This window comes from Pagrus major, chromosome 5 (assembly GCF_040436345.1).
Source record: "Pagrus major chromosome 5, Pma_NU_1.0".
Taxonomy (NCBI): Eukaryota; Metazoa; Chordata; class Actinopteri; order Spariformes; family Sparidae; genus Pagrus; species Pagrus major.
Genome location: NC_133219.1, coordinates 4,083,275 through 4,099,536, shown reverse-complemented (window position 1 = coordinate 4,099,536; position 16,262 = coordinate 4,083,275). Strand labels below are relative to the sequence as shown.

The following is a 16,262-nucleotide window of genomic DNA, read 5'->3' as shown; positions in this document are numbered from 1 at the left end:
CACGTGATTTTTGGCGTGTGCCATCCTATCTAGCCGCTGGTGTCGACTCCAGTAGTCTTCTTCGAGTATAACATCACTAGCTAGCAGATAGAAATACAATGGATTTCAACGTGAAGAAGCTAGCCTGCGGTGCTGGACTGTTTTTCACGCGTGCTGTCCAGGTAACTAATGAAATGTCCCTGTAAAGTCCTGTGATGCGCCTGATGCTTCCTTCATTTTGACAGCCAGCTGTGACTAACGTTACAGACTTACATTACGGTACAGTATCTGACTTCGCAGTGTATTGCATTGTTGAGCTAGCGTAACGTTACACGATAGCATAGCAGATACATATATGTATTATTGAGCGACAACATGGTTACAGTTTAGGCCTACATCATAAAAATACAGCGCTGTCCAAATGCCATAAGCAGTGTTGTTAGTTGGTAGTGTCTTTAAGCGAAAGCTAGCGAAGCATTTACTAGTATAAATTAATCATGGACTCGTTGAAAGAGGTTTGCAAATTGTAATGGATGAATGTAACGTTACTTTTATTCATTTGGACAAGTTTGAGGGTGTCAGGAGAGAGGACGAAAACCACTGTCGAGCAAGAGCGGGTCATGAACCGGACCCTTCATGACGTCATGACGTCACGTCGACTCCCGAGCTTTCCCTCATAATTAATGAGACGTCAGACAGCTGCCGTCAGTATGACCCGTGTGTTTGTGTGCTGTGTCCCAGTTCACAGAGGAGAAGTTGGGCCAGGCGGAGAAGACTGAGTTGGACGCTCACTTTGAGAACCTGATGAGCCGTGCAGACTGCACCAAAAACTGGACTGAGAAAATCTACAGACAGACTGAGATCCTGCTGCAGCCCAACCCAAGTATGACATCAATATAGCAATCCTATAATCACCAGTGGGGGAAGAGAATTAGAGAGTACAGAGTACAGAGTCTCTCTTCCAGCAGAACTTGTGCTGTAGCCTACTTATATTTTATACAAGTGAAATGGCTGTTTTAAAAACAAAATGGCAAAATGAAGCAATGATCAGCTCATTTATAACACTATACACACACACATACATATGTATATATATATGTAATAGTCTTTGCAAGTAACTGATTATCTTAAGGAATATATTCATTATCACTAATGCAAAACACAATTAAACTAATTTATTTTATGAATAATGAATAATAACAAAGTGAAGCTAGACAAAAAAAAAAGATTTCTAGATGGATTAAATCATAGTCATAGGCTGTGGACCTAAAAGAATATTTACTACGTCACACTTTGTATTTGTTATTGTTATTCATGAAATCTCAGCCAAACCCCTGAATGATTTCTTTGCTATCAGTGTAATTAATTCAGTTAAACAATTAGTAGATACAAAAGTAGCAGTAGTAGTGGAAAAATCGAGCCAAAACATATAATAATGAAATAACCACACCAGTGGCATTGCATGTTTTAATCCATTAACTGAAAATGATGTTTGCTGTATTGTAGGGCTGGGTGATATATCAATATAATATTATTCTGACATGAGACTATATACCATCTTTGGATATAATTTTATGCTTATGTGACATAAGTGTTGTCTTTTCCTGTTTTACAGGCTAACCAGACTGTTCTACTTGTTCTAATACTTGTCTTTATCCACTTACTCATTTCCATTACATTACTGATGATTATCTGCCAAAACTTCATCGTGTTAATATTTTGTAAAGGAATTTTGGTCATCCCTACAATATTGTCAAAATATTGATATTGAGGCATTTGAACAAAAATAATGCAATTTTTGATTTTGTTGCCCAGTCCTAGCATTTATGAAGTGCTTTGTTGTGATATTTTTTTAAGGCCTGATCACCCAGCCCTACTGTATTACTTCTGAACGTATTGCAAAGTGTATTTACTCTATACCATGTTTGGATTTACTTTTGATGTTTAGGTCCCCAGTAGTTTCGGTTCATTTAATTATTTCTAGGAAAATCTACTATGTTGAACTAATTCATCACAGCTGCCTTTATTTTTGTGTCAAAGTTCAGCCGTGGCCACATGCAGGTACAATTTTAAGTTTCTTCACATCAGTCTGTTCAAGAAATTCCTGACATTTAAAATTTGAGTTTTATCTGAATTTAAAAACTTTTTTTGTTTTGGTTAGCAGTTATTGTAGTGCAGGCTCAGTATTACCTCTACAATGCAGATTTATTTTATTTATTTGTTAATAATAATAATAACAACAACAATAATAGTAAAAATATATATATATATATATATATATATATATATATATATAATAATAACCAGAATGGAACATTAGTGGAGAGCATGCTTCTGCCATGGCCCAACTGTCGACTTTAATGCAATCAAGCCTAATCCAATATCAAACTCCAAAGCCCTGTATAATTCAATATTTTAAACCACCCGTAACTGTTTAACCATGATTCAAGAAGATCTCTTTTGGTATAAAATTGAAGACTTTTGCTAAACATGCAGTTGCTGAGCGTAGTCTAGTTTACTCTCCCCAGAGATCTGGATATGAACAATACATCTTCTGAAAGTATGAAAGATACGTTAAAATCATTGTTGTCTCTCTAAATCTGCATTATTATATTGCAGGTTTATTGCGGCTGAAAAAATACTACCCTCATTGAAAACATATATAAATCCGCTAGATCCAGATTTTTGGATCTGCATCAAATTGTACTCACTAATACATACCAGCAACCTAAGTACGGCTGGTTTTCATCAAGATCCATGCTTTGTTCCCTGAGAAATTAACAAAATGTTGAAAAAATGACGTACCTCACAATTTTAAAGAAAATGAGAAAAAATTCCTGGATCCGTCCCTTTATCCAGATCCACTCCAAAAGTTAGTGGTGTCTGTTCTGGGCAGAGACCCATCCTCTGTCCAGGAAATCTGTTCTGTAGTTTTTGTGTAATCCTGCTGACAAACCAACCAACCAACAACAGAAAAAGATGAAAACAAGGTAAAGGTGATTAACTTTATTTGTGTATCACCTTTTATACCAGACCTGCAGCTCAAAGTGTTTACAACAAATTACTGGCACCGAATGCTTCACATAAAAAAATGACATTGAAGGATCATGAAATCGGGTAAAGATAAAGTGGTGCAACTTTGACAAAAAATAAATAAATAAAGACAAGTGAAATTTTTAGTTAAAAGGCTGAAACATGTGAAAGCACTGGTATGTTCCTTTCACTAAAAATAAAAGACTGACACAAAAAATTATATTATTTTCTGAATAGGCCCTCAGTCACGCACAAGTACTCACATGACCGCATACCAGTTGTCAGTCAGCACAGTTGTAAAACACTGTGCATGAAGGCAGGCACATTCGCAATGATACTTTAATTCAAGAGATCCAATGTTAATGCAGCTTATTAGCATTATTTGTAGGTTCACAGTGATATGGAATGACATACTGAAGAATAGGGAGCTCTAACGTGTGACTTTTTGATTCTCCATGCTACAGTTGATCACACTGGTGAGTATTCTGCCTGTCTGTTTTAGTGCCCTGCTGTGGAAAACTTTCATGCCTTTAAATTATCAGTACAGAGAATTAGTTGTAGTAGTTAGAAGATTAACAGGACCAAATCAGCACATGACTCTTCGGTATTGAGATCAAGTTGGCTACTGTGTGTGTGTGTGTGTGTGTGTGTGTGTGTGTGTGTGTGTGTGTGTGTGTGTGTGTGTGTGTGTGTGTGTGTGTGCGCACGTGCGTAACCACCATCAATGGAAACCACAATCATCAACCCACTGAGGGCTGGATTCAAATCACACTGAAAATCAAAGTAAAAAAAATAAAATCACAGGCTGATCCAACTTGTGTGAATTTATCAGGGCAACTCATAATGTGACTCAGTAGTGTGTATGGCCCCCAGGGGCCTGTGCCTGTGCCAACATCTGGGCATCCTCCTGATGAGTCGGCGGGTGGTGTCCTGGGGGATCTCCTCACAGACCTGGATCGGGGCATCAGTCAGCTCCTGGACAGTCTGTGACTGTACTTGGCAGCATTGGATGCATCGATACATAACGCCCCATAGGTGCTCAATTGGATTTAGGTCAGGAGAACAAGAGGGCCAGTCAATGGCATCAATGCCTTCATCCTCCAGGAACTGCCTCCACACTGTGGCCACATGAGGCCGGTCACTATCCTGCACCAGGATGAACCCAGGGCTCACTGCACCAGTGTAAGGTCTGACAGTCGTGCTGAGGATTTCATCCCGGTACCTAACAGCAGTCAGGGTACCGTTGGCTTTGACATGGAGGTCTGTGCGACCCTCCAAGGATATGCCTCCCCGAACCATCACTGACCCACCGCCAAACCGGTCATGATGTTACAGACAGCACAATGTCCACCACGGTGTCTCCAGACCCTTTCACACCTGTCACATGAGCTCAGTGTGAACCTGCTCTCATCTGTGAAGAGAACGGAGCGCCAATGACGGACCTGCCAATTCTGGTGTTCTGGTGAATGCCAATTGAGCTTCATGGTGCTGGGCTGTGAGCACAGGTCCCACTAGAGGACGTTGGGCCCTAATGCCACCCTCATGGAGTCTGTGGGTTGATTTTGGTTTCCATTAACTGTTGTTACGTCATTTTGTTCTCAACAAATGATATAATTATTACTATATATATGTATGAATGTATGTATGTATGTATGTATGTATATATATATATATAGTAATTATTGTGTATATATATACACACACACACATATGTATATAGGGGAACCTGTAAGATCCTGTCAAAAATGTAGAATAATAATAATTATATATATACACACACACATATATATATATATATATATATATATATATATATATATATATATATATATATATATATATACACACACAAACAGACACACATATATGATTATATACAGTATATGCATATATGTGTGTGTATGTATATATGTATATATATGTTTATTATCATTATTATTATTATTATTTGACAGGATTGTACAGGTTCTCCACATTTTTACCATTTACACAGTTCCCCTCCTTATTTTCCTCACATCATCTCTGACAAGTTGAATTGTTATTGTCATTACTCCTGCTACGTGTGGCCATCTGTGATAGTGTGTAGTGATGTCTGTGTTTGTGGACTGTGTAGATTAAACGTAACTTTTGTGGGCAGGCTGTAGATTTCTGTCTTGATGTGTGCATTTTTCCACAAGTACAATGTGACTTGACAGCCAGCTACACTGAATAATGTATTTGCCATCATGGTAATTCTCAGTGAACTCCTGTATCAGTTTGGCCAAAGCATGTCTTGACCCTTGTATCAGTATGTAGCTATAGAGTTAAGACTTGAAAAGTGCTATACAAGAAAACTGTAATCCGTAACAAAGAAATATTATTATGTGCAATATGAAGGAGACCTCTGGAGCATGACCCCTAAACCTCCTGGCTTCTAGTCATATGCTGCATAATGTACTTGTGGGAAAAATGTATCTTTGTAAGCCTGTAGAGTCTTACAGACTAGAGTCTTTAAACTCAAATCTTCCATGATATTCATTTATACTACATAACGGACGTAATTTGGTAACAAGGCATAAACTTGTCTTAAAATCCTGACACCACAGTAATGCCATGGTTATAAAATGTGTGACCTGCTAATAGGTGGGACTAGTCCATTCAGTTTTCCGTTGGACTCAGGCTGCTGTTTATACACGTAGCGTTGAACATGATGTGTGCACCCACAAACATTTTGTATTTTGCATTAAACCTGTTAAGGAATGAGTCAATGGGTCATACTAGAATTTAACGGGGTAAAAACATAAAATCTGACCTGTTTAAAATTACAGTTGTTTAAAGGTGCAGTATGTACTGTAGATTTGGAATATAAATTCAAACTCCAACTTATATTATGTACAATATAAATAAGGTAATAATACAAACTCAGAATTACACTACTGATTAAAAGTCTGGGCTCCCCCCAAAAATTGATGTTGTACATGAAAACTTAATTCATCGAATGAGTTGCCAAATTAAAAGAAAATATAGTCAGTACATTGACAATGTTAGAAATAATGATTGGAAATAATGATTTAAAAAAAGATATGAATACTTTTGTCCTTCGAACTTGTGTGTGTAACTGGAGGATTAGACATCAAGCTGTACACTCTTAAAGCAGTGCGTCTTTGTATCAGAGGTTTTGATTCCTCTATATAACATTATTGAGCTTATAGGGTATGCTGTTTATTGTTTGATGTAGGGATGCACAATATATATTGGCCTGATAATTTGTCAGCCCCATTTTGTGCAGTGTATATTATTGGATATATATCTGTATCAATCAACTTATAGCTGATAAATGGAGCTGATAATATGAAGCCAAATTGCGTTTATTGACTTACGCTCGGTCCACATTGTCCACGTGAGCTCCACATGTTCATTTTCATTGTGAAGCAATCCATTATGATTATTTATATTGTTCGTGAGAGGCTCCGTGTGACCACTCTGACAAGCAGCAGTTAGTCACACTGTATGCACTGGAAGGTTTTCATGTTGTTTTGTCCCCCATTTTGTTTGTCGACATCAGTTACTATTCACGTACAAATTCTGCTGTCTGATTAAGAATCATCCCGTATTCTTACAAATAAGCACCAAAATGATGTCCATTCTCTTGTCACACTGTGTAAGCCGGCAGTGCCTCATGGCAAAGGTTTTCCCTGGTAGACAATGCATAGGCCATTTATGCCAAACTAGATTTAAGCAAAAGAAAAGCATTTCAGGAGTATAATAAGAATACCGCGGATTGGGTTTGGTTATTGTGTAGTGTGAGAATCTTTTATGGTCATTTTGTTGGCGTGTTTCTGCTGCTCAGAAGAATCTGATCATATTCATGGGGTACCTGCCTTTGAACTGCTAAAAAATCTATTAAACTTGTTTTCCTCCGCTTTGCTAACAGCTGTAGTAGCAAGTTTCTTGACATCTCACCTGCATAAACCACTCGTGTAAATGTGTATTTTTACATTGCTGTATAAGTCCTTCTACTGAATTCACTGGTGTTTGGGCACAGGGACGCTGAAACACAACAAAATAGTCAATCAAAAACACATGCACCTTGACCACAAATCACCAGTTCATAAAGTAGCTTTGGCTTTGGCATGTTAGCAAACTTGCAATGACTCCAGAGTCTTTGGGTGTTTAACTGGGTGCATTTTATGAAGGGCTCTAGTATTTTATGTTCACCCACCAACCTGTAATTCTGTCTGTCTGCTGTATGGAGCAGGTAGTGCTCAGCATGTTTATCAGAGCTTCTGTTCTGTCCAGGGGCTCATTAGAGTTGCTCAGACTCAGACAAAGTTTCAGTGAGCAGAGTTGGCTTCTAATAATAAACCACTGATGGGTTGGTTACAGCAAGGTGAAGCGATTACGTATTTTTGCAGGCTTAGCCAGAAGTTAGCATCGCCCTGGTTCCCTCAACAAAAGCCTGTGGGATTCATTCATTCATTTAAACAGCACTTGAAACTAAAAGTTCCAAGCTTCGTTGTTTCCCAGCTGTGCCATAAATTAAACTCTTCTGGACTTTCTCTGCAGGTGCAAGAATTGAGGAGTTTCTCTATGAAAAGTTGGACAGGAAGGCACCATCCAGAATCACCAATGGAGAGCTGCTGGGTCAATATATGCAGGACGCAGCAAAAGAGTTCGGTCCAGGAACTCCATATGGTTAGTATGCTACCACTTATAAATAAGCTTCAAGGGGTAGCCAAAACTTCTCAATGCTAATTTGTTTGATGATGTATCCAGAAACTGATGATTACCATGCTGTTTCCTTTAGAATTTCATTTTAGGGCATTTAGTAGACACTTTTGTCCAAAGTGACTTACAGTAATTCATATGTGGCGGTGGCTGCCATGCAAGGTGCCGACCAGCGCATCAGGAGCAGTATCTTGCTCAGGGACACTTTGACATGCAGACCAGGGGAATTGAACCAGCGACCTACTGATAACAAGACGCTGGCTCTACCCCTGAGCCACAGCCACCCGATTTTCCAGCTAAATTGTTTATTTGGTCAGAGGAAGGCTAACTACTCAGATATGACCTTTTGTCTCTGGAAGTACAATTTAGTGCCCAATTGTTCTCTGTTCTTTATAAACCCCTTAGCATTTCTTTCCTGTTTTTCTAATATTTTGTCCAACCCATTCTTATCAATGATGGAAAACTGAATATAAATATAATATTTTTTAAATATAACACTTATCAGACTCCAGCTTCCAAAATGACCTTCAAGGTTTATATTCAAGTATCCCAGTCATGAGAGTGTGACAGTGAGCTAGCATGAACTATACCAGCATCTGAAACCACTTTGTTAACACTGGGAGAAGGTGCATTTGTCCTCTGCAGTATAAATACCACACATCTAAAAATCCAGTAGATGGTAGCAAAGTTCAACAGTGACAAACTATAGCCAGTGGTAGAACTTCATGTCCGTGCTCACAGATACCAGTAATCCTCTGTGGTAGTCAACGCACGCAGCTGTTCGAACGTCATACAGAAAGCAGTCATTAAGGAGAACTCGGGGACAGCGGTTTCATGGGTGATCATGAAACCACTGTAACAATGTAATATTTTCAAGTAGCTTGTTTGACCAACCAACAGTGAAAACACAAATCACATAATCAGGTCTACTATCACATAAGACAAAGATCCTCTAAATGAAGAAGCTAGAACAAGGGAATAATTAATCACCTAATCTTTGCCGTTTGTTGTTGGATATATGAGCTTACACAGGTTTCACCAGAACACTGACAGCCTGCAAGCAATTCCCTCTTTGTGGAATTAACAAAAAAATGTTGTTGATGAACTGAATTTTCTGGATTGTTTTCTGGATTATAATTCAGATACATTTTAATAAATATTGTACTTGTCTAGAACTATGAGATCTATGGGAAGCCCTGGGTACACACTGCAACAATTTCCCAGTAAAAAAAAAAAAAAAAAAAAAAAAATTGCTGCAAACAGTAGCATCCTAACTTTAGAATTTGATTAACAATGCAAAAAAAATAGAAAAACATTGAACTGTTCGATATGTAATAGGTTGAGTCTTTGTTTCCTCAACTTTAGAAACAATCACTTGGAATTCTATTAGACGTACTTTTGGGCAGCTCCTTAACTTATAATAAGTGATCTTGTAATGTGAATAACAGTTAAAAAATGCTGGCAAGGAGACTTCTTGTGCCCTCTGTGCTGTTGTTTTGCCCCAGTAACTTGGCTGCAGGCTTTCTATTAGAGACAGGAAATGTTTCATGAGTTCATGAGTGCCAAATAACTGACACCATCTTGATCTTATCGGAAAATATGCAATTCTAGTTTCATGAAGTAACTATTTTTATTTACCTATAAAAAGCACGAGCCTCTCCTCCATGAGTAGCTGCACACTTACTCCTGCATGGTTATACGGTTGACTGGTGGGTGTAGTTTGGTAGAAAGAAAATAGGTCCCACATGAAACTACTCAAAACAAGATCTGTGGATTATCTTAAGTGTCATTATTTTTGGAAAGAGACATTACTGATGAGTTTTTCAAATGCTTTGAGCACCCCAAACAGGGGGCCATCTAGTTCTATTATGTTCAAGAGAGGGCAGACATCTCTATGTAATTTTGGGAAATAATGTGGGATTTGATATGAAAACTTAGTGGTGAATAGATCTAATATGTTTCGTACAGGGAGTACTTTGATAGAGGTGGGGGAATGTGAGAGGAGATTAGGAGCTGCAGAGAGGGAGTTCCTCCAGACGTCAGCTATCAGCTTTCTTACCCCACTCAGGAATTTTCTGGAAGGAGACTGGAGGACCATTTCAGTGAGTTTAAAACACCAATTTGAGATTCAAGATTCAATTTGATTATTATTATACAACCAGAATTGTACAATAAAATGACAGTTGTTGTCCCTTTATGCTACTTACAAAAATACAAAATTATATAAATGGATAAATAAATAATAAAACATGACGGTAGCTGCAGCGGTTAAAATCACTCAGAACATCACTGGTACTCATCTACCGAGCAACAGTGATATGGGTGAGTTGATGTGTCTGCACAGAGCCAAAGGATACTAAAACACAACAACCACTCCAGCCACCGTCTGTTCATCCCGCTGCCGTCTGGCAAATGATACAGGAGTATGTGCTGTCATACCACCAGACTACAGAGCAGCTTCATTCCTCAGGCTGTGAGACTCCTCAACTCGTCGTCAGCACTCCACCATAAAATCAATTCTTTCTTGTGCAGCATAAAGGGATTACAACTTGCATTTCGTTTAGTTACAAAGATGTGGTCATAATACGTAACCTGAAATATGTGTAATTACTGAATTTGATATTTTACAGCCCACAAGTAAACATCTGAATAATGAGAAGTAAGAGTAAAAGTACAATGTGAAGTTAACCACCAGCATGAAGTGAATGGTTGCAGTTGCTCACAGCTAAGCTGCTCCCTCATTTTTTTATTGTGTGTACTTTAGAAAGAACGGCGTCTCTTGGAGAATCTTCGTCTGGACCTGGATGCCTGTAAAACACGTCTGAAGAAGGCTAAGGTGGCTGAGGCTAAGGCTGCGGTGAGTCTTTGTGTGCCTCCCAAACCGCAGCCCCATCCCTACATTCATTCCAATAACCAGTCTAATGTGATAAAACTTTTGGTGGTGCTGGGATTACTGTAACCATGACTAACTGTGCTCATATTTGTAACTTTTGCAGTGCGAGGGTGAAGTGAGTATTACTGTAAAGATGTTTTTATAGACTTTCAGTATGATGCACTCGGTTGTTTTTCCTGTCTCTTGCTTTGAATTACTTTCAGTTATTGGTGGCAAGAAACAGTTGGTTTCAGTTAACAAAAAGCAAAGCAATTGACTGGAAAAATAACTTTGAACTGAAGTTGACTCTTTGCAAAGAAAGCTTGAACCTACAGTATGATGGGAAATTGACATTTGACCATATTCAGCAAAATATTTGGCTGACTGATTTTTTATTCTAGATATCTGCAGACATTTCTGCAAGTAGCCAGTGTGTCTTTTTTTACTGTAGATGGTTCATTTACCTCTTGCATCACAATTTTGTTACTGCCTCGGCAAAAAACTAAGAAATGAGTAAAAGTATTATAAATTCTGTATGAATGAATTCTAAAGAGATCTGTGCAGTGTTATTTGCTCAGATCTGTTTGTTCAAGTCAACTTATTTTTGGTTGTGATCATTAATTTAAGCATGAATGCCTTTATTTGAAAAATGCACATGTATATTGAACATTGACTTCATACAGAGATTAAAGTACAACAACACTGTTTTGATTTGGATTATGAATTATCAATATTTCACAAACAGTCTCGAAGACTGTGCTCCATCACCCAGCCTGGCATGCATGGTTTACCTGAATATTGATGTGTAATAGAAATGTGTTTTTTGGAACTTTCTAAACTTCTAGATATCTGCTGTGAATAGTGTTATCTTACAAGCGGTAATGTGAAGCAATTTGCTAAAAAAACAAAAACCAAAAAAACACACACACAAACTCATTCTCAAAACCTTCTGAATGACACATCCTGCAAATAATACGCCCACACAAAACCAGCACAGAGCAAAATGTTGATCCGATATACTCCTTCTTGTCTCGGTTAAACATGTTTCGTTAAAGTTTTATTTCGCTGGTTAACTGACCGAGCAGCAGTTTTACTCATTCTGGGACCTTACAAGTCTTCAGACTGACAACATGATACCGTTGTGCTAGCAGATGGGTTTGACAGTCATAGTTCTGACTTTCTTTCCACATTGTTATAAATTCTGCACAAAAATCTGTTTGCAAACTTGTTCGTACCACGCAAGTTCAAACACAGTCATATGCCTGAACACAGAAGGTCCTGAGGAATAATGTTCCTTCCTCAATTCGTTATGATCTCGCGCCTTTAAAACTTTTTCTGCCTTTCTTGAAGCTTGTTTTTATTGCACTGTTGAACAGAATAAAAAAAGTCTGACTTTTATCAGAACTTTAGTTTTCAGTATGAAGGTGACAGAATCAGACATTATGCCGACTGACAAAGTCAGACTTTTGTAATCTGATTGCATGTTAGCATGGGCATGATAAGCTACAGCTGCCTGACAATAAAGCTCAAGATTAGTCATTAGTTTCACTGGTGCTTGAGGGGATGTTTACATACCGTTGTGTTACATCACCTCTCTACAGCTTTCCTTTATGAGGTCAGACACACCTAATGTAAAAGTGTGCTGGCAGGTATTAATTGTCAACCACCTTACACACCTTACAATTGGCAGAGGCACATGAACACCCTTTTAAATTAAGAATGACATGTATTTAACTATTTTAAATTAAAGAGGTTAAAAAATTCAGCTTATGTTTTCAGTCAGGTATTTGTCTGTATGAATTTCGATATTGTGGTTGGACATGATTGACAAGTTGAGACAAGTTTGATTTTGAATAGATGTCAAGTCAGTTTTATTTATGTATCTCCAATTCACAGCAAAAGTTATCTCATGACACTTTTCATTTGGAGCAGGTTCAGGACATACTCTTTAATTTACAACATTTCCCCCCATGAGCAAGCACTTGGCGACAGGCCATACATTAATATCATATTTATGTCCAGAATAACCAATTTATTAATAGAAAAGGACAAAACTGAATTATCACTGATTCTAATGCACAGATTGCTAATTTCACAGTAATCTGTACTGTCTTCTTCATTTTCATTCACTTGTGGTGCTTTCTGATTGATTTGTCTGCATTCTTGATGCATAATGTTTGCTGAAGTATGGTTGCCATGTAAACATTGCGTACACAATAGTATGAATGTGAAATAACCTCATTGTTTCTGTAGATGGCTCCAGATTTTCAGGAGACCAGACCACGCAACTATGTGCTTTCTGCCAGTGCCTCTGCGGTAAGGAAACAGTTCTGCTTTACTTCACACAGCTTGACATGTACAATCACCGCTTCAGAATAACCATGTCATAATTTAACCATAACCATGTCATATTCAATGTACATATTGGTCAACCAGAAACAGACTGCTTTTTAAACTTGAGTCTCTACAGTGTGGCTCTGACAAGTCACTAGAGTGGGTGGGAAAATCACTTTATTAATGGTTTTTCAAAGGGCCTTAAGACAATTCCAGGTACATGTATTGCATCATACTGTAGTCATCACATACTGTGGGTTGCTATGGACCTGTACTTCATCAATGTTTAGTCAGGAGGTTTCTCCACCTGCTAAGAATGTTGATGATGAACTCAGGGTCACATACCAGACCTCTGTGTCATGTCTGCTATTAGATTGTCATGATAAATGTCGGCCTACATTGATAACAAGTCCACAAAGCAATTGCTCACTGACTCGTCTGTTTCAGCATTGACACCTACTGGGTGTGGTCAGATGTGTGCTTTGTTGCACCTGCATCCACACCCAATAGCGTTGTCACAAGGTCGTGTAGTAGAAACAGGGCTGGGCCATATAGCCTTAAAATACAATTGCAATATTTCTAGGCTATATGATAATACACAATATAAATCTTGATATTCTGAAATCTCCTCAAAAGCACATGGACCCAGTATCAAATATCACAACATTTATGTCTAAATATGTAGATATCAATATTGTGTATATTGTATATGTGGATTGTGGATTTAATGACTAAGTGGGTAAAGGCAAGTCTTAGAACAAGTAGAACAGTGTGGTTGCTTCAGAAAATGACATGATTTTACTGTAATGCAGCCTTTAAAACCAGCCAAACCAAATAAACATACAAATAAACAAACAAAAATGAGAGCCAAAATCTAAGATGATATATTGTCTCACATCACGTTAAAGATACATATCAAATACATTTGTGAGCCCGAAGTACACAAGCATCATTGCAGCATGGAGAGAAGCTAGTTAAACCCCCAGAGGTCAGCAAAAACAAGATTTTCAGGGAATGTCAGGTAACTCTTAAAAAGGTGCTAAAACAGACAAAAACAATAAATAACATTCACATACAGTGTGAACTGTTGACATACACAGGGTATCTACTGATCCTGAAAATGCCTTTAAAGGCCTGGAGGGGCACTGCCGTCGGGAGGATGTTCATGTGGTCTACTTCAGTGTTTGGATGGGTGGTGCGTGTCAAGTGGCATTCACATGAATGCCAGGACCCAAGGTTTCCCAATAGAACATTGCACTGTAACAAGATGATCAATATTAAAGGGGCACCATGTAGTTTTGGAGACAAGATTCAAACTGAGAATTTTAATATTTACAACATTAATGAGGTAATAATACAAACTCAGTAATATTTATTTTATTTCCGTAAGTGAGTAAACAAGATGTTCTCAGAGGAAAATAAGGTCCAAGAACACTGTTTGAAACTAGAAAGGTGGCGGGGTCCGCCACATATAAACAAAGTTAAACAGTATTAAATTGTGTTGTCCGTTTGATTGTTCAGTTTATTCAGTCATGAAAACAAAGAGAGTTTGTTTAGGCAGAAAAAAACAAGTCAGTCAATGAGGATCTTTCTCTTCTGATTAAAATGTCTTCCCCCAAACTACATAGTGCTCCTTTAACCACTTCACCTGTCAGTGCTTCTAATGTTTTGGCTGATGGGTGTATAGAGAGCTCCTTCTGGTTTGCCCCATGGGACCTTATTTCAGAAAAACTTTGTATGCTAGTGAATGAAGAGACACGTCATTTTTTGATCCTGTTTGAATTGTGTCATGAATCACACATGTTTGTCATTTAAAAAAATAATTTTCCAAAGTCTCAGTTTGTCATAAAACTGATTAAATATAAGACTGTGAAAATAAGTAATTACAAAGACTACACAGCCAACAGTGGTGTTAGTGATGTTGTCTCACTGAACACCAGTAACCAGTAACTTAAACATTGTACAGCTGCTCCTGTATATTAGCAGCTCACAGAGCTGACCAACTCTGCTTTCACATAACTGCAGTTGTCAATATGAGCAGATTTATTGTGATTTTCATCTTTTTTACTACCTTTTCTGAGCCCAGTTGGCTCCATGTTGGTGTTGTTGATGTGTGTTGAGAGAGACGATGTAGCTCACTGAGCAGTTTAACATAAAACTAGATGGTATGTTACTTTATTTACGACAAACTGAGACTTTCTTGACTTGAAATATTATCTTTTAAATTGACAAACATCATATGTGTAGTTCATGGCTCAGTTCAAGTGGGATCAAAAAATGATGTGTCTCTCTTCATTCACTACAATACAAAGCTTTTCCAAAACAAGGTCCCATGAGGTCCATTGGAAGGACCGTGACTTCGGCTCTCTATGTGCCCAGTAAGTTCAAAACAATTGTTTCTTCTCAGCTTCTAAGGGAAGGAGTGTGTTTAGCTAATTTGTCACCTCAAAATTAGTTTTTGCATTTCTGTACTGAAAATATTGTTTTAATTGGCAGACATACGCAGATATATTGATTTAGCTCCAATCCAAAGCTGTCTATGTTCTAACTATGTTATATTTTTAAAGCTCTGTCCATAGACTCTTATGAAGGAAGTGGATGTAACCTCAGAGACAAAAAAGTGAAACAAATGCAGAAGTGTCTTAAATCTACATTATTTTGCATTGGTTTCTGTATGATTGGATGTAAGATATTGAGAAAAGATCATGACTTGTCACCTGACTTGGCTTCAAAACAGAAGCCCACAAACCAGTGAGTGACGTCATGGAGGCTACGTCTTCTTCTTTTACATAGTCTGTGGCTCAGCCCTCCTAGCCTCAAGTTCCCTTTATCATTTTCTCCTGTTCATACTCCTTCAGTTCATCTTTCTTGATGCTCATGTTCTTTCTCTGTTGCACCTGGATCACAACTAGCTAAGACACTTTGCATACCAGTCTTCTGTGTCTGGTTTCTTCGACTCTTGAGGAACGTCCAGTCCAGGCTAATGCTCCATGTTACCAAAACCTGTCAGCTGCTGACTTCAAATAAGAGAGCACACCACTCCCTTTGAACCCATCCCGAGAAAATAATCCTTTTCACACAAAACATTATTATATAAACAAAATCAACCAACAAAGCCAACACAAGCTAGCACAAATTCTTTCTCAACCTGAAAACAGATGTGAACAACGGACAAAGGGACTGCATCAGTGATAGGTTAGAGCAAAAAAAAAAAATCAATGGGAAAATAAAGAGGGTAATGTCAGGACGTCGTCACAAAATGGCATTACAGTGTCAATACCAGGCAAAACACAGCCTTGATGCAAAACCTGCCTGCATTTACCCCACCTGACAAGTT

The 16,262-nt window shown here is 38.1% G+C and overlaps 1 protein-coding gene across 1 annotated transcript in view; it reads left to right on the top strand.

Annotated features, from left to right (window-relative positions):
* The first annotated feature begins 17 nt into the window (after positions 1-17).
* Positions 18-16,262, top strand: part of LOC140996204 (endophilin-B2-like) — a 30,018-nt gene continuing 13,773 nt past the window's right edge. The window contains exons 1-6 of the mRNA XM_073466516.1: positions 18-161; positions 721-862; positions 7,558-7,686; positions 9,688-9,821; positions 10,484-10,576; positions 12,845-12,907. Of these exons, the coding sequence (XP_073322617.1) occupies positions 99-161; positions 721-862; positions 7,558-7,686; positions 9,688-9,821; positions 10,484-10,576; positions 12,845-12,907 (624 nt within the window). The 5' untranslated portion in view covers positions 18-98. The remainder of the gene's footprint in view (positions 162-720; positions 863-7,557; positions 7,687-9,687; positions 9,822-10,483; positions 10,577-12,844; positions 12,908-16,262) is intronic.